The sequence below is a fragment of the Equus przewalskii genome, chromosome X, assembly GCF_037783145.1.
Source record: "Equus przewalskii isolate Varuska chromosome X, EquPr2, whole genome shotgun sequence".
Lineage (NCBI taxonomy): Eukaryota > Metazoa > Chordata > Mammalia > Perissodactyla > Equidae > Equus > Equus przewalskii.
The window spans coordinates 123,397,449-123,412,303 of record NC_091863.1 but is presented as its reverse complement, the minus strand read 5'-3'; the positions used below and the strand labels follow the sequence as shown (position 1 = coordinate 123,412,303).

Genomic DNA, 14,855 nt, shown 5'->3' with positions numbered 1-14,855 from the left:
TTGTCAGCCTTTTTCTGAAGAAGGGACAGTGACCCTAGGGTTCCCAGAGGCTCTGCTGGCATGAATCCAGATGCAAAGACAGATGAACAGTAAGTAGGATTTATTGATGGGCATGAGTAAGAAGAGGGCAGTGCTGAGGCTCTCATGAGTGCAGGGCTCGCCATTTGTCCAGGGGGCCACGATTAGGGATGTATTTAACTCCACAGCCATCTGGGATGAGCCGCTTTTCAGCCACCATGTCTTCAAATTCATCTGCATTAAACTTAGTAAAGCCCCACTTCTTCGAGATGTGAATCTAGGGAGAGAGACACAGAGGTGAGTCAGGAGGCCCGAGGACTAGAGCAAGAAAAGATGCGACCAAAGCTGCAGCACTACTTACCTTCTGGCGGCCAGGGAACTTGAACTTGGCCCTGCGTAGGGCTTCAATCACATGCTCCTTGTTCTGCAGCTTGGTGCGGATAGACATGATGACTTGGCCAATGTGGACCCTAGCCACTGTGCCTTGGGGCTTTCCAAAGGCACCCCGCATACCGGTTTGGAGCCTAGATTGAGGATAGCATCCGACATGAAATGTCCACTGGAAAGGGCTGTCTCCAAGGTCCCTTAGGGCAACCCATACAAGCAACAGGCTGCATACACTACCAAGGAGGCTGCTGTTTGCAGCCAGTGCACACCGGGCCCCCATGGGGAAAAGGACCCGGTCGGCTTAATTGGCTGCAGAGAACAGAGAACCCCCAAACAGAAAAGACCAAAAAACAGACTAATGAAAGCTCTCCAAACTGTGAGCACCCAACCTACCTGCTTGCTGGCAGACTGTCATCAGTTTCACAGCAAGAGGAGCTACTCCCTCAGAGCCACCTCCCTCCACCCGCTGCCCAGAGGCTGCTTAGCCATGATGCCTTCTGTGTTTGTTTCTGGGAGTCAGTTCTGTTCATCTATGTAGTGGTGAGGGGAAAGCGTCCAGTGAAATACACCTGTCAGCCCTTGGCCTGGCTTTGCTATGGGTGGCTGAGTCTTTATGTGGGGCCACCTCTTTCCCCTAACTGATGGGAAAAAAAATCAAGCCAGAGGCCTCAAGTTATGAGAAAATAACTAAAAAAGCTAAGAACCAGGACCCAGCTCACCTGTCAGCCCCAGCACAGGACAACATCTTGTTGATGCGGATGACATGGAAGGGATGGAGCCGCACTCGGATGTGAAAGCCATCTTTGCCACAGCTTTTCACCATGTACTTGTTGGCACAAATACGAGCAGCCTCCAGGGCTAAGTAGAGGGAAAGGCAGGCAGAATGAGACACAACGGCACACAAGTACTTACCATGGCCCTCCCTGGCTCTGGGGACATCTGTATTGGCCAGCTGAATTTTGCAAAGAGGTTTACAATTGGGTGCTCATGATTAATGAACTGGTAATTACAGTAGAGTGCTCTGAGTCCGACTGGGAGAGTATATAGAAGAGACTACACGTGATTAGCAAAGAATCCTGCCTCACCTTCTGAGGAGAGCTGCTCATATTCATCAGACACCATGTGGCCACAAAGTGGGAACTCATCAACTTTTGCCTTCTTCCGCCCCAGATCGAAAATGCGAATCTTGGCGTCTGAAAAAACCTCAAGTAAGTGTGTGTGTGGGGGGGGGGGGCCGCATAGGCAACCAGGTCAGTGCAGCCAAATCAGTTTGGGAGCTCTTCCACTACTTACCAGGGACACCTCGGCAGAAGCGAGACTTTGGGTATGGCTTGTTCTTACAATACCGGTAACTGCAGGGGAGGAAAAACCCAAGTTTGCAGGGGTCCACAAGTGAACTCGACAATAGGTACTTTGAGTGTTCCCTCAAGTTAAGACCAAAGTAGGGCTGGGAAAGGGGGGGTGAAATATGTCAATCTCTAAGGAGGCCCATTCCTAGAAATTGGCTCTAAAGCAAGACACGGTCTGAACGAGGTGATGAAAAGGTGGAGAACATCCATGCTAGAAACACGAAAGCAAAAACATCTTCCTTACTCCCTATCGGGTTTTTAACCCGCTCTAATGCCAACACTTTGAAATAGACTTGTCCAGTTAAAAAAAAAATCTCCCTTCAAGGCACCGCATACTACAAATTTGCTGCCTAATGGCACAGTTCATGCCATCCACCTAAAGACCTGAGCACGTGGTATTAAACCCGCCTCCGAGCCACGTGATGGGCTCCAGGCGCCCCCTGCAGGGCACATAAGCCTGAGCCCGATTTTCCCGGACTGCCGCTGGAGTCCCAGACCACCACACGGCATGTCGCCCAAAAATAAAACGGAGATGGCACACAAAGGCCCCGAGAGGGCATCGAGCCTGAAAAGGCGACTAACTTCCAAGACAGAGGGCGGGATGCAAGGTGGACGTCACTTCAAGTCCAAAACTGCCACGGCACATGCAGTCCAGGGTCAACCGGCCACGCCAACAAAATGGGGGAAGCATTAAACAGGGGCATGAGCTTTCAAAGAAACAGATTATATAAACGAAGACCTAAAGCGACTTGGAAGACATTGGGGAAAACGTAGAGGCTGTTCCCACGACCGGAAAGCCGCCCCATCCCACGATTGCTTTTAGAGGCCAAAGGGAGTTCTCCCCTCCCTTTTCCCGGCAGCAAAACTGCATGGATACGGCACTCACCATCGGGCGGGGCGGCGGCCCATGGCGACACCAGGATCTTCAGTGGCTGAAACGAAACAAAGAAAGTCGGAAGAGAAAAGGGGGACAGGCCTCAAACCAAAGGAGAGAACCGGCAACCGCACCACATAAGCTCAGACCAACAACTACTCACCGCGCCGGTGGGAAAAAGGCGCTCTCTCCCCTGCGCATGCCTTATATAGGCGGTCTATCTTCGCGCGTAGGAACCATAGAGTCCGGGCGAAGGCGGGTGGACGCTCTGTCACTTCCTGACCATAGACGCAGAGGCGCCCTGCGCCTGCGTGCGGGCGTGGCCGGGCCCTTGCGCAGAGCGGGGAGGCGGCTGTGCACCCTGTCGCGGGCGGCAAGCTGACAAATGGGGTCTTGCCACATCCGCACGAGAAGCCCGCTTCCGGCTGGCCATCTTGGGCGTAGAACTCGTGCCCGAGGCTTTGCCGTAACTATGAAAGGCGTATGTTCCTAGAGTTGAAAGAAGCAAAGTACTCCCGAGTGGGGCTCATGGTCGCGCTCGTGTTCCCGAGAGTCGCGGGGCCCGGGACACGCCCTCTGTGCCTCCCTCTGGGCTCCAGGGCCCGGCAGGGACGCGCTATGCTGAACCCTCGTCCCGCGTTCCTTTGTTGACAGGGAAGCCAGAGCGAGAGGCCCGCCCCCCGTTCGCCCTGTCCTAACCGAAGAGTCTGCAGTAGGCCTTTTGCTGTGAGCCGTGCTCCGTGTCCCCGTTCCCCGGAGGTCCCGGGCAGTCGGCCCTCACCTGAGAAAGGCTGAGAAGACGCCTCCACTGAGACCCGGGGCCCAGGAGACCCCGTGAGCACTGTTGAGCCCGCCCCACACACACTGTCCCGGCAGAGAAAAGATTTCTGCTCCTCAGGGTGTCTTAGAGAAGGAGAGAAGGAGGGTGGTAAAGCCACTCAGGTGGCAAAGGGCACTGTCACTCCTGCGACCATGCTCCAGTCCTGGCCTCTGAAAGCTGCCTTGCTCCGCGCTCCTGGGAGCTTCCACCCTACAGGGACCCAAAATGTGGCACCCGCCTGTCCCCGCCCCCCCCCCCCCCCGCACATTCCTTGCCCCGCCCACTGTGTTTCAGCCCCTCCTGTGTGTCGGGGGCGGCTCTCTATAAAGCCTAGATCCCCCACCAAACACACACGCAAGAGGAGTATCTAGAGAGGTGGGCAGGGCTAGTGCTCAAGTCACCAAGGATCTAAGTGTCCACCAGAAGTGCCATGTTTCCAGAAGTGGGGACACCACGACGGTAACAAAGTCTTCCCCATGTAACTTGACAGGTGTGGCCTGCCAGCGAGGGAACCCTGCTTGAGCAAACCTATTCTCCGGGAGAACTGTTGCTTTAATAAACGGCCACAGGTCCCACTGGGAAGGTTTGGGAAGATTTGTGGTGTATACTTCCAGCAATGGTGCAGAGTCCTTCCCAGAGGACCTTCCCTCCATCTGGGGGCACTGGGTCTGGAAACTGGGTGAGAGGCTATGACTCTCCAATGGGGCAACTCAAGTCAGGTTTTTGGCTCCCAGACCTAGAGCCTTCAGAGTTATATACATCAAGCAGTGCTGCAGCAGGCCATCTGTTTCATTTTTACAGACACCAATGTTTTCACAGCTTTTCAAAGATGCAGGTATTCCTGCTCTAATGGCTCTCAACACCTCACTGCAAAGAGCTGCTTCTGGACCTTCCCATAGAAAACAGTTGAAGGGGTGGGAAGTTCAGGCCGATTGTGAACAATCTACTCCAAAATTCCTCTACCTCATGCCAGGGCAGCTCTGGCATTGAAACCTATGAACAGCAGCCCACCAGTGAGTCCAGGTTTCAGTCAACCAACCAAGTGAGGTACTAGATTTTGGACCAGCTATGCGCACTAACACATTCAGTCTGGAACCTCAGGTAAGTGCACCCTTATCAGTGAATCCAGCCCTGTTTAGAATCCTAGCTCACTTCCTTAGTCTAAAGCATTGAAAATCCACTCCCACACATGTGCAAATAGGGTTCAGCTGGTAGATATACGTCACGTCTTGGAAATTTTTATTGATGTGTGCGCTGTTTCCTCCTGGGCCACACTTTGTGGGCATGCTGTGATTGGAACGTAGTTATGGGTCTCATGGCAACAGGGGGTGGTTGCAGAGGGTCTGGAGGACAACGGTGTCTCCTTGCAAGGCACCCGCCCCCAGCGAGGTAATGACACAGTCCTCAAGCAAGAGAACACCAGTCCCCCAGACACAGGAGGGAGTCTCAAAGGGACCGAGGGCTTCTTGATTGTCAGCTGCAACTGAGGCCAACCAGATGTCCCAATTCCAGGTTTCAGGGTTCCACTCCTCTGACCGCTGCCCGGCCTTTCACATGAGGAACGTGGAGAGGCTGGGAATTCAACTGACACTGGGATCCTGTGACCCTCACAATTGAACGTTGCGTTGGATTTTCAGCACTGTCAGCCCTGCAGTACAGGAAGCAAGAGAGGTTTTAGGGCTGTCATGGAAGTTCTCTGGTTGTCATACTGTGACTTGAGCTGAGAGGTAAGGAACCCGAGCCTTTCATTTTTTCTCTGCACGCTCTCAGGTGCACTCGGGAATCATCCCACACCATAGTCTTCATAGCCGTCGTTACCGCCACGACAGTCCAGGGCAGCAGCCGCTCCAGCTCCCCAGGCACTTGCTGCAGTTGGCCCTTCACCCCAATCAACCACAGGTTGAGAGCCTGATGAATCCTGGGGTCCCTGCAGGCCACGGGTGCCTCACACCCCTACTTCCCACTGGTGAGGAGCTCAGCCCTGCCCTGCACTCCAGCCCAAGGGAAGCACAACCAGACGAATCCCAAAATTCTGTCTTCTGGGACCACTCATAGTACCCATTCTCTGTCGGTCAGACATGGGTCAGGGTACAAAAAATATACAGAGATTCTCAACAGAGGGGATTGAATAAGAGCAGTTGGTTACCCAGGGATTGGAGGGCTGAAGTGACAGGGATAATACAGGAAGAAGCTGCCGCCCCTAGAGCGAGAGGAAGAAGGAAAGAGGCCTAGAAGCCAGGATGGAGGGGCATTGAAGAGCCGGAGCCTGGATCTTTGAGGGGGTGCTGCTGCAGTTTCTCAGGGAAGGAGGAACCAACATCAGCAGCTACGAGGGGGAAGGGGGCAGGAGGTAATTTCCAAGGCTCCATCTTCCAGGTCACTGATTCTTTCTTCAGTGGCATCTATTTGTGGTTTAATCCATCCGTTGAGATTTTTATTTCAATGACGAGTTTTTTTTTTTACTTCTAAAGTTCTTGTTCTTTTTCAAATCTGCCTGAGCTTTAAAAATTATTCTGAACTTTTAAATTCCTTCTTTTGTGTCTTTCTTTTGTTGTGTCTCAGAGGCTACTGAAGCGTTGGGGAGTTGGAGTAGCTTTATATCACAATAGCACATTTGTAACGATAATGTCACTCTGTGTTTCAAAGTCCCCCCTGATTAAGCACAAGAGTGGAAGGTGGTTCTTTATCTCACCTCCTCCCTTGGTGATGTGCTGGCCTAAGGCCTGGGGGACATTCACCTGGGGTCACCTCTGACACCTTCAGGACGTACTGATGTGCCACACGCACGCCCCAGGAATCTCCAAGTGAGGGAGCGAGCCAGGCTGTAGAGCATAGCCCACAAAAGGGGATTGGGATTGGAACCCAGCATCCTTGATCTTCCACCCTGCCTCGGCCACTTGCTGGCTAGTGATTCAGAACACGCTACTCAACCCTTCTGTGTCGTATTTTCCCCATCTGGAGAATGGGGATAATGCTGCTACCAACCCCGAGGGCTGCCATGAGGATGGGATGGGTGAGTCCAGGCACGTAGCAAACGCTCAGGGCCATTACCGAAAAGTATGTTATCTGGCCTCTGACAGTTACACCCTGGGAACGTGGACAGGGCCAGTCTTCTCTTTGACAGACCTGCTGGTTCTCCATGAGGGTGGGCGGTGTCTTCAGTTTGAGGTTGCTGACCCATCTTCAGTAAGGCCTCTGGGAGTCCTGGGTGGGAAGCCTGGGGTGAGGAGCCCAGCAGTACAACCACGATGAGGGGCAGTTTCTCTCTCAACCAGGGGTTCGCTGAAGCCCCTCTGGCTGTGGCGGTGAGGGGGGAAGGCAGCCCCTGGTCGTGGATGCTGGCGGGGGCGGGTGGGGGGTGGAGAGGAGTTCTTTGTCTCCTCACTCAGACCCATGTTCAGATGGGCCCACTTCTTTTTTTTTTTTTCTTTTTTATGCTGAGGCCGATTGGCCCTGAGCTAACATCTGTTGCCAATCTTCCTCTTTTTGCTTGAGGGAGATTCACCCTGAGCTAACGTCTGTGCCAATCTTCCTCTATTCTGTATGTGGGCCGCTGCCACAGTATGGCTGCCGACGAGTGGTGTAAGTCTGCGCTCGGGGAACTGAACCCGGGTGCCGAAGTGGAGCGAGCGGAACTTAACCACTAGGCCCCGGGGTGGCCCCTCAACTTCTTTTTAGATCTCTGTCCTTCCTTTTTGCCGAGGAGGTGACCCTTCAAGAGCACTGGTTTTAGGTGGGATCTCAGTTCTGCTCTCACCTTCTGAGGCCCGTGATCCCCGAGCGCCTTGGAAACCCAGCCCGGCAGCTCCTCGAGGGGCCTGAGCCCCAGCCTTCCCCGCCTCAGCCCTGTGTTTTCATTGGCTCTGTTTCCCCAGGGATTTCCCTCACTTACCTGTGGGCCACCTAGGCATTTGAATAATGTAACTAAACTCTTCTCATTACATATTTCCTTGTCTCTCTCCCAAACTGGACGGGCATCCTTGGAGGGCAGGGACTGGGTGTCGGAGAGGCACCGCCCCCAATCCTGGCCTAGGCAGCACTGAGTCATGTGCCCAATACCCCGCCTCCCAGGCCACAGAGATTGGGCCGGCAGGCGGGCCTGCCAGCCTGAGTCAACGAGGAATTGGCAATGGAGACTCAGAAATTCCGCCCCGAGTCTCCTCACTCTAGTCACACATGGGAAGAGGCCTTTGCGCCCAGGATACGCAAGCCAGAAATCGTCAATGGAGAGTTTGATAAATTTGGTCATATAACAATGTATTACTTCTTTTTTTTTTTTTAAGGAAGATTAGCCCTGAGCTAACTACTGCCGATCCTCCTCTTTTTGCTGAGGAAGACTGGCCCTGAGCTAACATCCATGCCCATCTTCCTCTGCTGAATACGTGGGACGCCTACCACAGCATGGCTTTTTGCCAGGCGGTGCCATGTCCGCACCCGGGATCCGAACCGGCGAACCCCGGGCTGCTGAGAAGTGGAACGTGCGAACTTAACCGCTGCGCCACCAGGCCGGCCCCTGTATTACTTCTTGACCACCCAAACCAGCGAGCCTAGTCTGATTTCAAGGGAAAATTTTCAACTGTGTGCTTTAAAAATATGCAAGGTGGTAATGTAAACTGGTACAGCCTCTGTGAAAGGCAGTCTGGCAGTTTCTTCTAAAGCTAGACATCCACCTCCATAGGACCCAGCGATTGCAGTCCTGGGCATTTATGTCAGAGAAATGGAAACTTAACCATCACAGGAAAACCCGCACGCGAATGTTCACAGCCGGTTTATTTACTGGGAGCAAGCAACATGTCCTTCAGTGGGGGAATGCTTGAACAAACTGTGGTAGATCCGCACCAAGGACCGTAGCCAGCGACACAAAGGCAGAACTGACTGTTGATACATGCAACAATTTGGATGGATCTCAAGGGCATTATGTGAGTGGGGGAAAAAAAGGCCCACCCCAGGTCACATACTGCATGGTTCCATTTATGTAACAGTCTTCAACTGACAGTTCTAGAGATGAGAATCCAATACTGGTGCCATGGGTTGAGAGGAGGACGCGGGCAGGCTGTGGCTATGAAAGGTCAACAGGAGGGATCCCTGCGAGGGAACCAGCTGGTCATTGATGGCCGCGGGGGGTCACTTATCCAGGATCTACACGGGTGGTGAAACTGCACAGAGCACGCGCGCACCCACCCACACCCACCCACGGACGAAACCCGGAGCAGCGCTCGGATGGCACCAGTGCCATTTCCTGGTGTGCGACGGCACCAGATGCGCGAGACGCCGACACCGGGGGAACCGCGGGAGGGGCCCCCGCCTCTCGGACGTGTTTCTTATGTAAGTTCCTGTGAATGTAATCACTTCAAACTACACGCTCACACGAAAAGCACACAGGCAGGGCTTAGCCTGTACAGACAGGACGACTGGCGCGACCCGGCAGGGAGAGTCCCCGCTCGCCCCGCGGGCGCGTCCAGGACCCCCGCAGCCCGCCAGGCCGGATGTCCCCGCGGGGAGCGCGCGGGGGCGGAACCGAGAGGCGCGCACGCGGCCGGCTTGTTTTGATTGGGCAGAAGGAGTGTCCGTCAGGCCAGAGGCGCTGCGCTTCCTCGGGGGCCTTGTGGGTGCGTCCCGTCACAAGCCGAGCCTGGTCATTGGCGGGGCCAGCCGGAAAGGGTGGGGCGGAGCAGGGCGGTGGAGCGGGCCTTCCGGTGGGCGAGCTGAGGGGCGGGGGATGTGGAGATGGGCGTGGGGGTGGCCAGGGCGGGGCCCGACACGCCCGGACGACGACCCGGCCCGCTCGCCACCGCCCCCCGCCCCCCGCCCCTCTGGGGCGTGTGTCTCGCCAGAGTCCTCGTTCCCCAAGACTCTCCCGGGGAGAGGCCGAGGAGAAGCCTCCACTGAGTCCAGGCCCCGAGAGACCGTGGGGGCTCCGTCGGGCGCCGCTCCCGGCAGGACGCCCCCCACCACCCTAAGGGTGGCTGGCCCTCTAGACGGCCAGGGACAGTGTGTCGGGGTCCCCAGGGACCTGGGGGGGGGGGGGAGAGGGCGGCGACTCCCCCGGGGATGGGAAAGGGCACAGTCACTCCCTCTCCCGCTGCGCCCAGTCCTGGCCTCGGAGAGCTGTCTCGCTCCGCGCTCCCGGGAGCTTCTACCCTCCCAGGGCCCAGACTGTGGCCCCCGCCCCCGGCCCCGCACGCACGCGCACACGCACACTCCTTGCCCGGCCCACTGTTTCAGCGCCTCCCGCGTGTGTTCAGGACGGTTCTCTGTAAAGCGTGGATCCGCCCCCCTCCCGCCAACCACAGCGTAGTATCCAGGGAGAGGTGGGCAGAGCTGGGGCCGGTACCCGGGGACGTGGTGTCTGCCGGAAGTGTCTGTCTGTGCTTTTAGAGGTGGGGACGGCGGGAAGGTAAAAGAGTCTTCCCCGTGCCACTGGACAGTGTGGCCCACTGGGAGGGACTCCTGCCCAAGCACCCCTGTACCCAGGACGGCCTGTGGTCGCAGCCGTCAGCTGTGCCTGCCTGCCTGCCTCTCCCCTGGGGAGGTCCAGGTGAGCCCCGCAGAGAAAGCTCCTGGCTTCTCTGGAAGTGAGTGCGACCAGGAACCAGCCATCCCGGTGCTTCTCACGCTGGAGGGTGCGTGGGAACACCTAGAGGGCTTGTTCAAACCTGGGTCCCCGGGCCCCACCCCAGAGTCTCTGATCTTGCAGATCTGGGGTGGGGCCTGAGAACTGATGGCTCCAACAAGCTCCCGGGTGGTGCGGGTGCTGCTGGTCTAGAACCGACCCTCCCGTGAGAAGCACCGCTCTGGAGGCCCGAGATTCCTAGGTGTGTGCCCCCTCCACTACCCGGGGCTGCCTCCTTTGCAGGGTCCCGACAGGTCCGGGAAACGCCAGCGGAGTGCCAGCCCTCGGGAGATCCGGGGCTTCCCATGGAGCAGCAGTCACCCGTCCCTGCCTGGATGCCGCCGCTGGAGGGCGCCGCCGTCCACAGCCCGGGGGAAAAGGCGTCAGGCTTGCACGGATAACAATCCGGACAGGTGGGAGGGAGGGACGGAGATCAGGAGATGAGATTTGTGCCTGGGAGTGGGGAGGGAAAGAACTCTCTGATGAGGCAGAGGAAAGACCCAAACGCCGGGCTCGCGGGTGGCAAAGGAACATGGGCCCTGAGACCGAGAACGTGCGTTTGCGAGAGCAGGGAGGCCAGAAAGGACCTTGTCTGCCTGGGAACTGCCCTGACAGTTGTCTGGTCGGTGGAGGTGGCCGGCTCTTGAGCTGCTGGGAAGCCGCCGCCTTTCCTGCTAAATGGTCCTCACCAAGATGGTCTCCCAGCTCCTGGGTGAGGCTGCCCAGACCCGCTCAGGGCCCCGTGGCACCCCCGCCCTGCTCCGTGCTCCCCGGGCTTTGGCCAGTCTTTGCTGTGATCGGTCTTTGTTCGGTTCCACCGTGGCCTGTCGTCCAGTTGGAGCAGCAGGTGAAATGCAGTGCCAGTCACGGGTGCAAGTCACCATTTGTCCCTGGAGCCAGCGGTTGTGCGGCCCCAGCACCGGAGCCTCTTCTGGCTGTGGGGTCAAATGGTGGAGTGGCCTTTGGCTTTGCTTTTCCTTGTTCCCCTCCTCGACCTCCTTTTCCTAAGGGGTCACCGGGCTTTTCCATGTCGACTGGTTCAAGCTCTCCATACGTTAATGATATGAGCCCTGAGTCACATCTTGCTGCTATTTTTTCCCCACTTTGTCACTTGTCTCTTGACTTTGTGGTTTGGGGTTTGCATTTGGTCAGGCAGGCGATTTTAGTTTTCATGTCGTCAGACTTTGCAGGCTTTTCCTAATGGCTTCTGGAGTTTCTCCTCGGCCTGCTTGCTTCAGACTTACTTAGAGTGGCCTTCTCCATTTGAAGTCGTGCGTGAGTTACCCATTGCTGCGTAACAGATGAGCCCACACGTCGCGCCTTAGCACAGCTACCACTTGTGATCTCCCAGGTGTCTGAAGGACAGACTCCTAGAGGGCTTGGCTGGGAGGTTCTGGCTCAGGGTCTCTCACAGGCTGCGGTCAAGACACCAGCTGGGGACGCAGCCATCTGGTCTGCCGGGGGTGGACTCTGCTTCCAAGATCACTCACGTGGCTGTGGTAGGGGCCTTGTGCCTCCCTGCGGGGCCTCTCCATAGGGCTGCTCAGGGCAGGGCTCCCCCAGAGCCAGTGATCCAGCAGAGACAGAGCCGGGGAGGGCGGTCCCAAGGTCGAAGCTGCAGTCTTTTTATAACTTCGTCTCTAAGTGACACCCGCTCGCCTCTGCTGTACTTTTATGGGTCGCATGGGTCAGCCCTGGAACCCACCAGGGCATAGGTTGTTTCCGTTCACGGCGAATGAGAAGGCTCTGAGGAGCCTCCTTGCTCCTGAACCTGGGTGTGGGACTCCTGGTCCGGCACGAGCGCCTCAGGAACACGTCCTTTGCCTAAGCCTGTGTTTGTAAGGGCAGAGGGTGGCTCTTCCGTCTTTAAAGGGTTGCAAACAAAACACACAAAATTCCAGAGAAAGGGAGAAGAATATGCAACAGAGCCCCTGTGTGGCCCGAAAAGCCCACGGTGTGTGCTCTCTGCCCTTTGCAGAGGAGGTTGCGGCCCTGGTGGCGGTCCCAGGGAGTTGTGCAGCCCCGGGCACACGGGCAGGAAGCTCTTTCTCATCACGGCAGCCAGCCCGTTCAGCGCCAGTGCCGTGTGAGTCCCCACCCAGGCCCTGGCCGCAGGATGCTCCCCGACCTCCAGCGTCCCCAGCCAGTGGCTCAGTCCTGCCCCCATTCCCTCTCCTCCCCAGGGGCAGGGGTGGGGGCAGGGCAGCTGCCCTGCCTGAGGTGGGAGTGACCTCCCTCTGCACACAGGCACGGTCCCTCCCCTCCCCTCCCACCTTCCCCCATGCTGCCAGTGAAGTGGGTGGGGGCAGGGAGTGGAGTGGAGTGGTGTGGGCCACATTGTGGAGGTGCAGGCTGACAAGGCGCACCCCTTTTCCTCAATGACGGTGTCAGGTAGCCCCGTGCTGGGCTCTGGTGGCTCAGGTGGTGGCAGGCGCCAGCCTGGAGGGGGCAGCCGAGTGTCCAGTTGTTCCCGGGAAGGAGCTCCTGCTGTGGCCAAAGGAGGCCCTTTGCGTCTCGCGTCCCTGGATACGTGCCCGCCCCATCCTTCCTGACTGGGCCTCAGAGATGACGTCCCGTATGGACAGCTAATTTTCGACAAGGCAGCCAAGAGCATACAATGGAGAAAGGAAAGTCTCTTCAGTACACGGTGCTGGGCAAACTGGACAGCCACGTGCAAAAGAATGAGACTAGACGGCTATCTTACACCATCCACGAAAATTAACTCAAAGTGGGTTAAAGACTTGCACGTAAGACCCAAAACCGTAAAACTCCTAGAAGAGTCTCGCTAGCACCTTCCTTCCTCGCTGCCACCTGAGCTGGCGGGGCCCGAGCGCAGGGCGAGCCTGGGGACCCTCGGCCTCCGGCGCCTTCACGCCGTCTCGGAGCGGATAGTGCTGTGAGGAGGCACCGCGCTGGCCGACCCAGCTGGATCTGCTCGTTGTGGGTAGGGACTGCGTGTGCCCTCGGGAGGCGTCGGTGCAGGGCGCCCGGCCCCCGGGGGCTGCGAGCGGCCGGGATCCTCGGGCTGCTGGCTGGAAGAATTGGACCTGGAGATAAAGGATGCATGTACACCTAGAGGAGAAGTTAGCCCTGTGTCCTGTTGACAGAAGGAATTATCGATACTCTGATCAAGCTGGAGCAGAGTTTAGAAGGAATATCCTGGCTGAATATTGCTGAAAACTTCAGTCAAGTTCTCTTCCCATATTGATATTGTCCTTGCAGCTTCGCAGACCAAGTCAGATCCGTTAGTTACAGAAGCATGGGAGAGCAGTTCACGGAGACTCGGAGGGAACAGGGACTAAACACCACCTGCCATGCACCATCGCAGAGCCTCAGAGTCAAGGGTGCGGCCCCTTGGGAGACCCCCACCCGGTGCCTTGCTCGCTGCCCTCTCCCCACGGCAGCCCATTCCATCTCTTAAGATGGTGCGGCGGTGCTGTGTCTGGGTGCCCGGAAGAAGGGCATGCTGATGTAACGCTGAGGCCAACTGAAAAGTGACCAGAAGCTAGGATGCCCTTGAAGGGTGTGACAGCTAAGCACAAGAGGGGAATTCGGCGCGGGCTCCCTCTCCACAAGAAGAAAGGAAAGGGCCCTCGCGTCCCTCCGGACAGGCACACCCCGCTCCCCGACCTGCCCCTGTTTTTATACACGTGTCTTTTAAATTAACACTGCGAGACATTTTGTATCCTCTCTCCACTAGGAATTAGTCTAAAAACAATTAGTAGACAAACCAAGCATTCCTTTCTTAAAGTAAACGGAATTTTTTAAAGTGAAAAAAAAAAAAAAAAAAGAAAAGAAAAAACTCCTAGAGGAGAACACAGGCAGTACGCTCTTTGACATTGGTCTCAGCCGTATCTTTTTGGATCTGTCTCCTCGGGCAAGGGAAACAAAGGGGAAAATAAGCAAATGGGGCTACATCAAACTAAGAAGCTTCTGCCCAGCAAAGGAAAAGACAACCTACCGACTGGGAGAAGATATTGGCAAATCGTATATCTGATAAGGGATTATTCTACAAAATATATAAAGAACTCATACATCTCAACAACGACAAAAAAAGCAAACAACCGGACCAACACAGGGGCTGAGGATCTGAACAGACATTTTTCCAAAGAAGTTGTACAGATGGCCACAGGCACATGAAAAGATGCACCACGTCACCAATCATCAGGGAAATGCAGATCAAAACCACAGTAGGTATCACCTCAGGCCCATCAGAATGGCTATTATTAAAAAGACAAGAAACAACCAGTGTTGGCGAGGGTGTGGACAAAAGGGGCCCTCGTGCACTACTGGTGGGAGTGCAGACTGGTGCAGCCACTATGGAAAGAGGTATGGAGGTTCCTCAAAACATTAAAAATAGAACTACCATAGGATCCAGCTATCCCCCTTCTGGGTAAATTCCTCTTTGGGGTAAATACATCTGAAGAACACTACTTTGAAAAGATATATGCACCCCTGTGTTCATCGCAGCGTTATTCACAATAGCCAAGACACGGAAACAACCAAAGTGCCCACCGACGGATGGACGGATAAAGACGACGTGGTGTGTGTGTATATACATGCATACACATACAATGGGATGCTACTCAGCTGTGAAGAAAGATGAAATGGTGCCATTTGTGACAACGTGGATGGACCTTGAGGGTATGATGCTAAGTGAAATAAGTCAGACGGAGAAAGACAAATACTGTATGTGCTCACTCATGTGGAAGATAAACAAACAGATACAGGGAACACATTGGTAGTTACCAGAGGGAAGGGGGGTGGGGGGAGGGCGAAAGGGGTAAAGGGGGA

The 14,855-nt window shown here is 55.9% G+C and overlaps 1 protein-coding gene and 1 non-coding gene across 4 annotated transcripts; both read right to left on the bottom strand.

The window, feature by feature from the left end:
* Positions 1-85: 85 nt before the first annotated feature.
* RPL10 (ribosomal protein L10) lies at positions 86-3,710 on the bottom strand. Of its 3 annotated transcripts, XM_070604431.1 has the most exons (8): positions 3,410-3,710; positions 2,792-3,117; positions 2,641-2,686; positions 1,699-1,757; positions 1,491-1,598; positions 1,125-1,263; positions 380-542; positions 86-295 (listed from the first exon to the last, which is right to left on the bottom strand). In XM_070604431.1, exons 3-8 carry the CDS (start codon positions 2,661-2,663, stop codon positions 143-145), a joined length of 645 nt encoding a protein of 214 aa, XP_070460532.1. In that variant the 5' UTR covers positions 2,664-2,686; positions 2,792-3,117; positions 3,410-3,710; the 3' UTR covers positions 86-142. The 3 variants fall into 3 exon arrangements, with proteins under 3 accessions (XP_070460532.1, XP_008510009.1, XP_070460531.1); XM_008511787.2 differs by having other exon boundaries at positions 2,792-3,680; XM_070604430.1 differs by lacking the exons at positions 2,792-3,117; positions 3,410-3,710 and having other exon boundaries at positions 2,641-2,782.
* LOC139081238 (small nucleolar RNA SNORA70) lies at positions 586-720 on the bottom strand. Its single transcript, XR_011536360.1, has one exon. It is a non-coding gene; the product is annotated as a small nucleolar RNA SNORA70 (small nucleolar RNA).
* Positions 3,711-14,855: the final 11,145 nt, after the last annotated feature.

Excerpts from the sequence above, each read along its gene's own strand:
- RPL10 (XM_070604431.1), bottom strand. The coding sequence starts at position 2,663 with ATGGGCCGCCGCCCCGCCCGATG. Across the intron at positions 1,599-1,698 it reads CTTCTGCCGAGGTGTCCCTG|ACGCCAAGATTCGCATTTTC; the intron begins GTAAGTAGTGGA and ends AGGTTTTTTCAG. Across the intron at positions 543-1,124 it reads TCCTGTGCTGGGGCTGACAG|GCTCCAAACCGGTATGCGGG; the intron begins GTGAGCTGGGTC and ends TCCTCAATCTAG.